The sequence below is a fragment of the Ruditapes philippinarum genome, unplaced genomic scaffold, assembly GCF_026571515.1.
Source record: "Ruditapes philippinarum isolate M1 unplaced genomic scaffold, ASM2657151v2 ctg3266_1_1_1_1, whole genome shotgun sequence".
NCBI lineage: Eukaryota > Metazoa > Mollusca > Bivalvia > Venerida > Veneridae > Ruditapes > Ruditapes philippinarum.
Genome location: NW_026854510.1, coordinates 77516 through 92819, shown reverse-complemented (window position 1 = coordinate 92819; position 15304 = coordinate 77516). Strand labels below are relative to the sequence as shown.

General features: G+C 33.2%; 2 protein-coding genes across 2 annotated transcripts; both read right to left on the bottom strand.

Moving 5' to 3' along the window:
• Nucleotides 1–2315: 2315 nt before the first annotated feature.
• LOC132740320 (dynein light chain Tctex-type 5-B-like) lies at nucleotides 2316–6410 on the bottom strand. The gene is made up of 3 exons (XM_060728194.1): nucleotides 6333–6410; nucleotides 4540–4583; nucleotides 2316–3762 (listed from the first exon to the last, which is right to left on the bottom strand). Exons 2-3 carry the CDS (start codon nucleotides 4567–4569, stop codon nucleotides 3160–3162), a joined length of 633 nt encoding a protein of 210 aa, XP_060584177.1. The 5' UTR covers nucleotides 4570–4583; nucleotides 6333–6410; the 3' UTR covers nucleotides 2316–3159.
• A 2419-nt stretch (nucleotides 6411–8829) lies between these two features.
• LOC132740312 (dynein light chain Tctex-type 5-like) lies at nucleotides 8830–10126 on the bottom strand. The gene has a single exon (XM_060728188.1). It carries the CDS (start codon nucleotides 9938–9940, stop codon nucleotides 9227–9229), a length of 714 nt encoding a protein of 237 aa, XP_060584171.1. The 5' UTR covers nucleotides 9941–10126; the 3' UTR covers nucleotides 8830–9226.
• Between the last annotated feature and the right edge of the window lie 5178 nt (nucleotides 10127–15304).

The window sequence follows — 15304 nt, the reverse complement described above, 5'->3', positions numbered from 1 at the left end:
TTCATAGTGCATATCGTACAATACCGTCACACTGGTTTATGCCGGCTCGCCACGGCGAGCCGGTATTACGATAGGATTTTACTGAGAAACAACCTAAAACTCCGAATCAATCCAAAAATTTAATCGAAGCTTAGCTTCCAGCTTTCTACAAAATTTATCTATCAGGGCTAGGATCCAAAATTATTTAGCCAATCAAATTTGATCTTATATAGCGTCAAAAAACCTTCAATTTTCACGCCATTTTTAAAAAGCAGCAAGTATTGTTTTGAGCGCAAAGATATATTGATGATTAAAATGTTTGTTTTCATGGATTCTTTTCAGTAAATCATATTTACACTGACTTTTGATTTAGCGATTTCACCAGTCCTGTTTACTCTGTAGTAAGTTTTCGTTTGTTTAATTAACATAAACGACATCTGGTTCTGTGCATTTTTTTCTTTTTCCTTTTTTCCGGTCATTTTATCCTTTCCGGTATTTAGTGTATGTATTTACGGATTTAGCTCAATACAGGACTGGAGCAGTACCTCTAGACGCTTGCAGAAATCATGATCACAAAATAGTCAAATATCGTTTTTTTCGCCGAATTTTACATTTTTCCTTGATTATCGTACTTGATTCGGTGTGAAAAGATGAATTAGACCTGTCAAAGTTCATTCCGTTGGGTAAAAAGACACGATTTTAGCATTTTATCATTCAAGCGCCTTGTCCGGTATATACCGGAATACGGTATTTAGTGTGGTGCTCCAATCCTTTTTTTAGTCACAGCCTGTATTTACTGGCCGGGATCCGGGACGCCCGGGATCCGGGATCGTATACGATAATAAGGGAAAAAACTAATAAACGATATTTGTGTTGATTATTGTCGTAATGAAAGGCCATTAAACGTTAAGTTTTTTTATTGTATGTAATGAAAGTTAAATTGATTTAACTTAGGATATAGATATATTTAGAGCTATTTATTAACAAAATCACAATACTTATAATTATATGCCTAATTAATTGGAAAAATCAAAGACTATATTCTTGAATTTGTCAAATCCCGGGATCCCTATATACGATCCCAGCTTTTCTGAAAACAATATTCTTGAACTGTCCAATTCCTTGGATCTCTTAATTTTTTAATATGATCCCGGCTTTTCTGAAAACTATATTCTTGAACTGGTCAATTTCCGGGATCCTATTTTTTTAATAGGATCCCGGCTTTTCTGGCTGAATTGATAGACAACTTGTGTTTACTTCAGGACTTGTATCTGTCACTTATTCCAATACTAAATAACATATTACAACTTAACTTCGTATAAAGAGACATTTTTATGAATTCTACTTATCTATTTTTTTTCTGGTCAAGGTCAACAGGCCATTTAGTAAATGTGCGTAGACATAGGGACTTCATTCTATCTGTTTACATCTTAATTCATATATACTCATATTCCTCTTTGTTAAACTGAGAGACTGAGAGAACTGGCTTCCTTAACTTTATATGTCACTATATTTTGATGTTCGCTGAAGTCTTTTCAGCTAACAGAACTGTCATTTTTACATTTAAACACGCCCCTGGAAAGAAATTACGAAGCGAGTCGCTACTAGCTTTTTTAAAAGCTAACCTTGTACAGAATTTATTTTAGTTCGATGGTGTAGGAAGCTATTAGCTTATAGACACACTTTCGAATCCGTTCCTGGAACCAACCAGTACTGAGCAATGAGTGTAAAGTTTCTTGCTGAAGGAAACAACGACATGCCCCTGACGGGGTCTGAACCCATGCGGCTAGCGATCATTAGATTACTAGTCCGACGCGTTAACCACTCGGCCATTCCGCCGTCACACCGACAAGCGGCTCAAATACTGATAATGAAATATATTCAATGAGACACCGATTTTGTCCTCGATGTTTCAAGTTTCAACCGTATTTGAGTGTTTCTAGATAGATGTTTTTGTTTGTTTGTTTGTTTTATTTTACGCTTTTTTCCAACAGTATTTCAGTCATATAGGCGGGTAAGTTTCCTAACCATCGTTCCTGGAGAGTTACACCAGTACTAGACTACCTTCCTCCGCGCTAAACTACCAAAGCATCTCCCGGGGATCGAACCCACGCCAGAGAGGTAACTGGATTAGAAGTCATCGACTCTAACCCCTCGACCACGGAGGCGGTCTAGATAGATGTAAAGATGTAATAAGGGGTATAAGGTACCGCATTGAAAATAGTAGGACAAATGGCCCTCGACCAAACTCCCATCAGCTGATTTGTAAAACAAAATTACTAAATGTCCCTCAGAGAATTAATTGTTATTATTTATAAATAAGACGTCAGTTGTTTAAATTGTGATTTAATTAATTTGGTAAAATATTTCTTCCTCAATGAAATATGCATGCAATTTGATATAATTACACCTTTTCTTAACAATGGTTCTTAGCGTAAATACATGACAAATAACAACCTAAAATAAACAGAAATATAAAACTGGAGTAAAAGACTGTTATGAAGAATGTAACACTTAGTCTGAGCAGCACTTTTAAAACAAGCACATAAAAAGAGCACTATTAACTTTCTAGGCACCGTTTAAGTTTATGCCAGTAATTTCATAAAAATAGATATTCAAATATGTTATAATTACTAAACAATTGTTGTAGGTGTAGTCATTTACCTAAATCATCTATTTGCCCGACGACACAAGTAAAAGAAAGAGCATCAAAACACGGGGCTATCTGATTTGTACGAGGGGACGTAGCCCCCGAGTAGAAATCAGATTGTTGAGTGTTTGATGTTTTTTCTCTTTATCATAGACAAAAATAAAATCCCTGTCATCACAATATGAAACACCAGATAAAAGAAACCAATGAACGAGCATCTGAATATGACTTTTCTATTATTGTTTCTTTCCCCGTCGTCGCAATAAATGACGCCCAGAAAAAATAAAGCAATTCAACGAGCATGCTCTTGACAGCGGAAAGCTAATACCTGCACTCCAGTTAACGCACTATGCATGTATATGTACATGTATACGATTTATCTCTTAAACATTTTAAACAGAAAGGTTTCCAAACGATCATACAATTATAAATACAATATGAAGAAATGCATTTTGTCTCCTTTTTCTTAGAAAACAAGAAACAGCATTAAAACAGAGTAACGTTACATTATTGAACGTCAAAAGTGAACATTATTCAAAATATACACCAAAAATAAGCGCGATGACAAATAAAGATTTGTTTTTGTAGGTAACACACACGCTGCTATCAATTTTATCATCCCATACACAACGACTGACCACCTCCAACCCCTGATCATCTACCTGACCGACCATCACATTTACTGCAATCTTAAAACGTGGAAAATTCAATTCTTTGACCCTTTCTTTGACCCTTTCTGAAATTTCGCACGAGAGTTTGCTGCAAGTGTCGTGACTGTATACTACGTCCTCAAATTCGTCCTCAAACAGCTCTTTCACGCATTTTTCTACTTTAGCAGCAGAGAACCCTTTATCTTCGTCAGGCCGCATTCTGTATGTGTTCTCTTTCTTTACTACAGGCTTCAACATATCTGCTGAAATGTCTGACTTTGCACGTAAGGACATTGTTAATCTTCTCAACCCAGCTCCTCCAGCTTTTAAGTGGTTTGTCAAATCACGCAGGTTTGACTTCCGTCGACTGGAAAGATCTCCTGGCGGTTTTAAACCACTCGAAGCATTAATCGATGCCTTCCTGCTCCTCCATTCTGTGAACACGTCGTCCTTCTGCCCTTCTGGAGTAGGTTTTAACGGCAACTGTAATATCAAAGTCATTATCTTAATTATGTTGAAATCAGAAAACAGTTGACCGTAGACTGAAATACAGAAATTATTATAATCTTAAAAAAATCACTCGACTTAAAACATAATGCGTGTTGTTTATTATCTTGCAATTCTTTTCATTTTGAAATAACTTACGGATTTACCTTTATTGCAATTTTATTTTTAAACAAGTGTGAGCTGGAAAGTTATGAATGCTATATTTGTTGAAAAAAAGTGTCAATGAAAAATAAAAAAAAATGCAGTGGAGGGTTAAAAATCTTGTCATGTCATTTGCACCCTTTCTCAAAGACATCTTCCGATCTATGAAGTTTCAAGTTGATATTTCAAACACTTTTGGAGTGATGCTACGGACAAAAATGAAGGCCATGAAAAATAACATTTTGAAATGTAGAATTATCGTTCTCGCATCGTGCTGCTCCTGAATGAGATTTATCCGCCCAAGAAGAAAAAGAATATATATCCAAAATACTGTTTGGATTATGCTCCGAGCAAAAATGAAAAATAACACAGGTAAATTATTCAAAAATATGAAAGGTAGTTGTTATTCTTGTGCACTGCATTCCCCTTTTTATTTGTGTTTACTTATGAAATTCAAGTTCATATTTCAAATACTTTTTAACTTAAATGTGGGATGAATAGACGGAAGGACGGGCGAGACTCAAAAAGGCGTAAGGTTTGGTCGTTTAATGTTGCTCCCTTACCCTCGCTAAAACCTAGGATACAAATTACTATTTTTGAGAAGATAATTACCTTAGTGGCGGCATCTGTTGCTGTTGTCATTGTTTCTCTGGTATCTGAATTAAAGAAATGTATATATAAACGTTTACATTATATACAAATATATATAAAAGTGCACAACTTGTACGCGTTCATAGTTCACTAGATATCTACAGTAATGAAACATGTGACCTAGATTGTTATTTTGTAATGACTGCCTCGTACGATTAGCTTACATGCATATCAAAACATTTTATGATATAAGTGTCCTTGTATTTTATATAGGCAGTCCAGACACTATCTATATCATTGTCAATAGTTAATAAATATATCTGTATTCCACATTGTCAACGTCTTACTCAATCCCATAAAGATACTAGAAATTGATTTGGATATAATTTAATACACGAATGTATTCATACATGTATGTTTGTGTTTGAATTTTAAATACCATGTTGAGTTATCTAGGAACTGAAAAAGCGAAATAAAGCAAAACATGTCAAATCATAAATTGTGTTGATCAATGAATATTGTATCATTTTTATACATTATAATCAAGTCGAGATCAAAATATAGCAACATAAACACACCGTGTTACTGGCGTAAGTATCAAGGATCTGATTTTCCTATAACTTTAATTCGTTAAACGTTAGGGGAGACAATTCATCCCAGAGATGAGAGCGTATAACATCTACTTTGTCATGTACAACACTTATACGTTTTACAGTACATATACTCGTATGTCACTTATATTTTACACAATTCTTGCCTTTCAATCACACACTTCTATGTTAGTCATTATTTATATGTTACTCAGCACTAATATGTTGCTCATCACTAAAATGCTTCACAACACTTATATATGTTGCTCAGCACTTATATGTTACTCAGCACTAAAATGTTGCTCTGCACTTATAAACTACTCAGCACTTATAAGTCAGTACCAATAATTATGTTACTTAGAAATATGTTACTCAGCACTAATAAGATGTTCAGCACTTCACTTATATGTAACTCAGCACGAATAAGTTACTCAGCATAAAAACATGTTACTAACCACTTATTTATTATTCAGTACTAACAATTCACTTATTATTAATTGATATGTTTGTTATTCTACATTTTATCACTTATTATTAATTGATATGTTTGTTATTCTACATTTTATGTTACTATTCTCTACAAGATAATGAACTTTCTTATCAACAAAGTTTCTTATTTTGAAGTTTAATGCCTATTTGATCTTATACAGAAACTTTATATGTATATTGTATAGGTGTACTTATCTTCTTTATAAGTTATATATATACTTTATATGTATAATATAAACAAGTGTACTTATCCCCTATATTAAATCTTATACAGAAACTTTATATGTTTTATGTATATACGGAAATATTACATGCAACATAGGACTGGTGTACTTATCGGCTATTTTATGTTATACAGACACTGTACTTTTCTCCTATTCTTGTTTCTTATACAGAAATTTACTACATGTATGCATATTATATAGGAGTTCCTACCTCCTATCAATATATGAGAGAGAGATATACTTATCTCCTATTTTTATGTTTTACAGAAACTTTATGTTAATTGTATAGGTGGTTTTTTTATCTCCAATTTGTATCTTAAACAGAACTTTGTATGTGTATGCATTGCAAATATGTAATGTATATATTGTGTAATACATTTTATATATTTCATCAAGCACTTTGAAAATAAATATTACTCAAACGATCTTCATTGTTCTTTTTTTTCTGGGAGGTATAAACAAAAAATAGCTTTACCCTAGTAACATTTTGAGAAAAAATATTTTAACTTACCTTTAATAAGAAATGAATATTCAAAATAGATGTCTCCTTTTGATAATTAAAACTTTGTTGAAATAAATTAAATGAGCTCAAAACAACTGAATGATTGAAATAAATCAAAAGTTTAAATAAATACTGAGATTTTTAAACACTACTTACTTATTAAAATTATAATCTCCAATATAAACACAGGTTGCTATTGTTCATAAAATCTTCGGATTAGAAGATTTAAATCTTAAACGTTTTTTTATACCACTATATTTTCACTCAAGCATGAATTAAGATATATAAGACTCTCATATAACGCTTAAAGCTGACCCCTGTTTTTATTTATTACCTAGTGGACAAAGAGATGACCATTGAATATACACAAGGTATTAAATTGTTAAACTGCTTTAATACTTCTTAGTTAAAATATTTATTTATCTACCGATGGAGTAACAACAAAAAGTGTAAAGTTCACCAGCAAATCGCAATCTAATCCTGATTTTGTTGTAACAAGAATAAAATAACTTGCTAATTTTAATTGAATTGTTGTAGCGGCAAATTTGCACGGATCTTCTAAACAACTTTAGTATTTGTTTAGTTTTTATAACTCTTGCAGTATCCTATTTTCGCCGGACTATACAACCGGGAGATTTGATCCTACTATGTACATGTATATAACTATTCTGATTAATCACCGCATATTTCAATTACAGTTTATGTATTCGCATGTTCCTAGCATGAACATAACTTTACAGTATATGGTACAGCATAATCTTAGCATGAACTTAACTCTACAGTATATCGGACCGCATGTTCCAAGCATGAACTAATCTCTAAAGTATATGTAACCGTATGTCCCTAGCATGAACTCAACTCTGCAGTATCTGTAACTGCATACCCCTAGCATGAACTCAACTCTGCAGTATCTGTAACTGCATACCCCTAGTATGAACTCAACCCTGCAGTATATGTAACCGCATGTCCCTAGCATGAACTCAACCTTGCAGTTTAAGTAACCGCATGTTCCTAGCATGAACTCAACTCTGTAGTATATGTAACTGCATACCCCTAGCATGAACTCAACTCTGCAGTATATGTAACCGCATGTCCCTAGCATGAACTCAACTCTGCAGTATATGTAACCGCATACCCCTAGCATGAACTCAACTCTGCAGTATATGTAACCGCATGTCCCTAGCATGAACTCAACTCTGCAGTATATGTAACCGCATATCCCTAGCATGAACTCAACTCTGCAGTATATGTAACCGCATATCCCTAGCATGAACTCAACTCTGCAGTATATGTAACCGCATACCCCTAGCATGAACTCAACTCTGCAGTATATGTAACCGTATGTCCCTAGCATGAACTCAACTCTGCAGTATATGTAACCGCATATCCCTAGCATGAACTCAACTCTGCAGTATATGTAACCGCATGTCTCTAGCATGAACTCAAACTCTGCATTTATGTAACCGCATGTCCCTAGCATGAACTCAAGTCTGCAGTATATGTAACCGCATGTCCTTTGCAAGAACTCAACTCTGCAGTGTATGTAACCGCATACCCCTAGCATGAACTCAACTCTGCAGTATATGTAACCACATGTCCCTAGCATGAACTCAACTCTGCAGTATATGTAACCGCATGTCCCTAGCATGAACTCAACTCTGCAGTATATGTAACCGCATGTCCCTAGCATGAACTCAACTCTGCAGTATATGTAACCGCATGTCCCTAGCATGAACTAAAGTATGCAGTATATGTAACCGCATGTCCTTTGCAAGAACTCAACTCTGCAGTATATGTAACCGCATACCCCTAGCATGAACTCAACTCTGCAGTATATGTAACCACATGTCCCTAGCATGAACTCAACCTTGCAGTTTAAGTAACCGCATGTCCCTAGCAAGAACTCAACTCTATAGTATTTGTAACCGCATGTTCCTAGCATGAACTCAACTCTGCAGTATATGTAACCGCATGCCTGTAGCAAGAACTCAACTCTACAGTTTAAATAACTGCATGTTCCAAGCATGAACTAAATTCTGTAGTATATGTAACGGCATGTTTCTAGCATGAACTTAACCTGACAGTATATGTAACCATATATTCCTAGCGTGAAACTAAACTCTATAACATTTGTAACCTTATGTTTAGCATAATCTAAACTATACAGTATACATAACCTCATGTTCCTAGCATGAACTAAATTCTTCAGTATATGTACATGCTATGAGAGGCAAATAAGGAATAATCATATTAGGATATATTTAACTATATGATATAATTTATACCTTACTAAATTATATAAAATGCGGTAGGTACTTTATACAAGTTACACTGATAAATTTGAATACGGCCAATCAAGCTACCTGGTAGATCCGGCTTAAACATCTCGAGTAAGTTTGCAATAAAAAATTTACATGACAAGCAAAATAAGAATGTATTTCCATTTCATGTTTTATGTAAGTACTCGTATTTATTAATTTTCATACAAACAGTGCTTTTATTTCATTTCGTGAATTTAAAGAGACTTATACTTAAAACAAACTGTTAATAGTTCTGTACCACGACACTTATGGCTAAGAATATATATATTTCACTGATGTAATTGGATTGATAAAATAAAAACAAATATACCGCCGTTAACATGAAACATACATGTATTATGATAGTTTATTTCTATATTGCTATAAACATGTACAAATTGTATAAAATGTAATATAATTTTATTGTCAAAGTAACCATTTCCGTCGCCAGTATATACAATATCGTATAGTGATCGTAAACAACGTAAATCGTGTTATTTCTAAATTTCATTTCCTTGGGGGAACATCGATGTGTTATATATGTATGTCTTTTACATGCGCCTGTGTGAATGTATGAATCTGTGTATGAAAGACACGATTTAACTAATCCAAATAGATTCCAAAAATCATTACGGTTGCACTGATTGTTTGGTTTTGGTATGTTGCAGTGTTGTAGTTGTCGGTACTCTGTTCCCAAAGACACCTACTGGCTGTCTGCAGTCCTTGCGCGCACACCTCTGTAAGCAAAACTTGACATACGATTCTGTATCGCGTCTGGTTCAGTTCTTTCACTTTATATTTGATCTTTTCTGTGACAATTCTAGTTAGATGTCCTGCCCGTATATTATCGTATTTGGTATCACCTATTTCGGTCCGCAAGATGTCTAAAGCAATCTGTTCAATGTTAGAAATGGCAAAATGTTTTCCTGAATCTGGTTCAATTTTATATGTGTTTTCATAATTGACTGTAGGTTGTTTAACCGGTTCCGGGGTGTCCATGGATAATTCACGGAGTCTGAATAATCCAGTGATTCCTGTTACATCATCCTGCATACTGATTGTCTTATCCATTGCAGTTTTACTACCAAAATAGGATGAACATGATGTTATACGTGCTTGGTTTTCAGACAACATGTTTGGAACTGTCTTCACAATAGTGTTGGATATTTCTATGTTAGTGTTTTCCAAAGGACATACATTTTTCGAATTATCCTTTACGTCGTTAGACTGTGATAACTGTGTTAGTGAACCGGTTGATACATCATATACATGTATATTGTCCACACTTGACAAAGATTGTTTGTAGTGTTTTAACATATTGATATCTGGACAGGTTCTTGGTCGACATTTATCCGTGTTAACCTATAACGAAAATATAAACATTCTTGTGTAATACATGCATACGTTACATACATAAACTCATACCTACATATACATTCAACAATTCCTGTGTCTATTTAACTAGAATAAAAACATCTCATTAACTTTCCACTTTTTTTATAACAATATAACTATTATTTACAACTCGCGGTATAAACTGTACTGACGAAACCAACAATTTCAGTCAAGTGATGATTATGGAAAGCCATGGCTGTCTGATATTGCTCTTTTTAAACTATCTTCATCTTTGAATCATTTTCTGTTAACCATTCGTACATGTGTATACTTATTGCATTCAACATGGACCAGTGGTTATACAAGAAAAGCATTGATGCAAAACATCAAAGGGCGTCCAAGCAAGAAATGCAGCAAGTGAAGATGAACTAGTAGACATATGATGACAAGATATTCTTATAAACTACCAGAAATGTAGATCACTTATGAATGAGCGGACGGAAGACATTGTTCATTATGAACTTTGATTGGCATGCTAGAGATTAGAATATTACTTGTTATTTCTTTATGATCGTGGTTATTTATAGCAACGGATATACATGTATACAATCATTTATAATCCATATGTGTAACGCATGATCATGATCAACACGTACCACACCTTTGTAATTGTCCCTTATTATGTTATCGCTATTAGCGAAGACCCCCTCTTAAGGTATCTGTTCACACTTAGTAAAAATATGACACTGGTTATATTACCATGTTGATAATGTTGAGCATAATTGTTTATTATACAATAATTGTAATATCTATTAATTTTAATAAAAAAAATACAAATTTTATGAATATTGTTTTCTTTTCTTTTTTGTATTTTAATACTGAGTTGTTACTACTCTTCTTTTATTAAAATTGTAAAATAAATTTTAAGAATTCAATTGACATATTGACCGACGATTATAAGTCAAAACTTAACTGGAAAAAGTCAGTAAATTATGGTTTATCTTTCAATAAATAACATTGTTTATTCTTAAACCATGTACATGTACATTTGTATTTTTCTTTATCATTTTTTAATTATCAATCAATTGAATAATTCATAAAATCTAATTTGTAACTTCGAATAATTCCTCGGCATCTTTACTAAACACGGATAACAAATTAAATAAAAAATTTCAAAGCTGATAATGTCACATTCATACCATAAAAATGTACCCTTTTCTCAATTATTGTACATATTTATTGTTAGATAAAATGAAACATGCTATTGTTGTTTTTTTTTTAATTGTAACGATATCAAACATCTACTCCAAAACCGGGAGAGACCGGACAATAAACGTGTGGTACTATTCGCCGGTGGTCAAAATAGACCGGGAGAGACCGGGAATTACCGATAGGAGTGATAAATAGATATATCTAAAAATAGATTTTCGGAATATTTAGGTCATCAACTGACATGTACAACAATAACATACCATGATAACACACTGTGTACTACAAAATAATAAATAAAAAACCCCGAAGAGCGCGATTTATTGACGGAAAAGGTTATTTCATTTGAAAATGTTTGCATTGCGAAATTCTCCAGTTCGCTATTCATTGTAACATATCGCGACATTTCATTCTTAATTAATAATCAAGCACCCTCATACCGATCGGAATGATCGGCTTTTATTATGACCGACTAAAAGGCTCGAGAAGTTGCTGTCGCCCTTTCACAAAATCTGATTTCATTCCATGAGGGCTCCGCGCTTCGGCGCGGACGCCAATAAGCGATATTGTTTGAAGTTATACTGATGTAACGAATGAGCCGCGTCACGACAAAACCAACATAGTGGGTTTGCGACCAGCATGGATTCAGACCAGCCTGCGCATCCGCGCAGTCTGATCAGGACCCATGCTGTTCGCTTACAAACCTTATTACAAGTAGAGAAACTGAAAGCAAACAACATGAATCCGGATCAGACTGCGCGGATGCGCAGGCTGGTCTGGATCCATGCTGGTCGCAAACCCACTATGTTGGTTTTGTCGTGACGTGGCTCAAATACACTTACCTTTGCTTGTTTATCAGACGACACTGTACCGGACATTGTTGAGGCAAGTTCTGCAAGACATTACAGATATACAACATGAAAATAACCTTATACAGCATCACATAATATAAATGATACGAGTCATAGCACTAATGTGGATGTCGCAATAACCATGGCAATTTAAAGTATATAATAAAATAAAAGCTATATGTAATGAAATATTTTTATTAAATTCAAAACGTTATAATTATCTTGTTTCTCGGTACTCGAACTAACAAACATGAAAACGGTATACGTAGACAAAAAATAAATAGATCGATACTGCTTTCTTTAGAAATGCTTTTAATTCTAATGCTCAAAACCCTTTCATTTTTTCTTTAACCATTTAGCAATAAGTTCGTACATTCTATCAAAAAGAAATATACAAACATTTGTAATTCTTTCATACATGAATTATTTCGAACTATTGTTTCTAATTGTTTTAATTCAAACAAAACATGTAAGCTGTGCAGACATCACAGGTCAACACATTAAGTTTCAAAAACATTATTCGTTTCCTTCGGGTAACAATGATGGAAATTACATTCGGTCTGGCGAGATATCAATTTTCCACCGCTGCTCGTAGAAAAATACATAGCCTCAGAAAGCTACTACAACATAATATTCCGTATGTACTTCTAATTTGTGTTTCAAACTGCATTTTGATGATAAAAATACCGTGACCGTCATTGCAATTAACTATTTTAGACAAGCATATTAAAGACATGCGAGAACAGTGCATGTCCGCTTGATTTTATCCTGAATGGCATGTTTTCTTCTCCGTTAGTGCACACCTTTACGTGCAGTTTTTATGCAAACATAATATGTGTTAATAATCTACAGGTAAAGATTGAGCGCAATGTGTAGATGTATCTGTAACTTAAAATGTCAGAGTTCAAAATAAACTTTATAATAGTCTTTTTTGTTGATAAATTCAACTGTAACACCCACAAACTCGACCTATCAATCGTTTGAAAATAGTTATCATTCACCAAAGGTCATTTTTCGTTTGAGGCCTGTCTATGTTATATTTTTGCACAAAATAATATTTTAGTTAATCAAGAAATTGAATATTTATTAAAGACAACATTAAGAGTGATGTATTGTACAACAAATTATCGTCATTTATAACATTTCTGCTATTTTGAACACATTTCATACAAATGCAATCCAAATGTGCAGAAACGAATTCAAATAATGAAACCCGTGTACATATCATGGTCATGATATAGTTTAACACTTCAAGCCTAGTTCAATGTGTATCACGTGATGGAATTCCTACGCGAAATAGTGCTTATAAGTTTACGTAATACAAAATACAACTAAAAAGAAATCTAGATTTTTTTTCGTAAATGAATAAAACAGATATTTTTTATCATGAAATCATACATATATCTTGTAACGTAGATAGTTACGAGAATATGCGTTCAAGTGTCGCGTTGAGTTATTGGTCCTTTAATGGAATACTATTTTGATAGTTATATTATTATTAATCACATGTAATAAATCGTTTGAAGTGTTTATCCGCCTCCAATATGCAACAATAAAACGTTGTTTTTTACTTTTATTTATTACGCTTTTTTACAAAATTTAAGAGATGTTATGATAAGATTTGCATGTAGCACATGGGAGTGACATGACATTGTTATATGTATATATACTGTTCAAATATTAACAATAATAATATCACAAACATTTAAAGATAAAAAAGGGAAACTAACCTTCAAATTGCATTTCATATATCCCTAAAAAACTGTTAACCTTCCAATGTCAGATCTGTTTGTGTATATTTTAAATTTACTATATTAAGAAATAATCGCCATATAAAGAAGCCTGAAGAAAAATTGCGCAATGTTACCTAGTATTTAAGAGTATGGAGCAAAATTCTGTCAATTATAAATGTATATACATGAAGATTAAAATTAAATCTTATTATATTTACAATTGTAACATATTATATAACATATTCCTATTGTTATATATTATTTTGTTGTTATTGTTGTTGGTGCTAATTGTAATAATGATAAGCAACAAAGTATCATAACTGTTACCTGACATAATCATATAAACCCTGGTTAAAATATAAGTGGTGTCAAATCACTAATATAGCTTTCGTTTAATATGAAATTATGCACTTTTGTCATTGACATTAACTTATTCTAAATGGAATTATTTCCAGTCCCAACATGTCAAATCAAAGCACAGAAGGCGCTGAATTTGTCTGGGTCTCAGAATGTCAGAAAGGTGAAGGTTGTGAGATTATAAACCAATTTGTTTGTATAGTGTCACCAATGCTGTTTCCATTGTTATAACTATAGTTAATTGGCTATAAGACTAATTAAATACTGATATTCAATTCAATGTTTATTTGGCTTAAACAATGCTTGTAAAAATATTGTATTATAGATGATGTACTATGTACAAATCTTAATAAAGTATCTGTTCTGTTCTGTTCTGTTCTGTTCTGTTCTGTTCTGTTCTTAAACAATTAAAAAAAAAAAGAAAAAAAAAAAACAAAAAAAACCCATAAATTGCCTGAACTGGGATTTGAACTCCAAGTCTCCTGCTTCCAAAGCGAACGTGTAAACCCCTCGACCATGGGGATTTATAAGATAACAGCCTGAAAAATACCATTAATTTCGATATATTTTGTTCACGATAAACCTGAAGTAAATAATCATGAAGCTTAATATAAGCATGTATATCTATAAGAATAACACAATATTAGAAATCTTCGACCAATCGGGAACTATTGTTTCTTTAGGAAAATTAATGCGCCTGTCATTTGACAATCTTTTCGCAGTGATCTCCCCTTAATTTTTCGGCGTTAATTTACATATGAAGGGAAGTAACCGCTTCGAGGAGTTTGGACTACTTTCGGCATTTGCAAATAAGAACATCAGGGTCTGAAATTTTGCTACCATTATTTGTTTGGTCTGACGACCCAAACAAATAAGAAAAACTGTGGAGTCCCTTAATCTACAACCTCTTTGTAAAAAAAAAATAGCAAGCAGCAAAGTGTTTGACGCGAGCTTTGTAAAATCTGCTCAACGGTTAAGCATTTTTCAGCAATCCGATAATAAGGACTATTATACCTTACATGAATATGTTCCTTCTTTGTTTAATCAAGTGTCTACGTTTTACAAGAATTTTTGTGATGAGAACAATATGATTTCCAACTTTTACCATTATGTTCAAGGAAAGTGCGGTATAATACTGCATAAAAATAGCACACAGAACTTCACCTCATAGCATTATATAGTGACCTCAAAGTCAA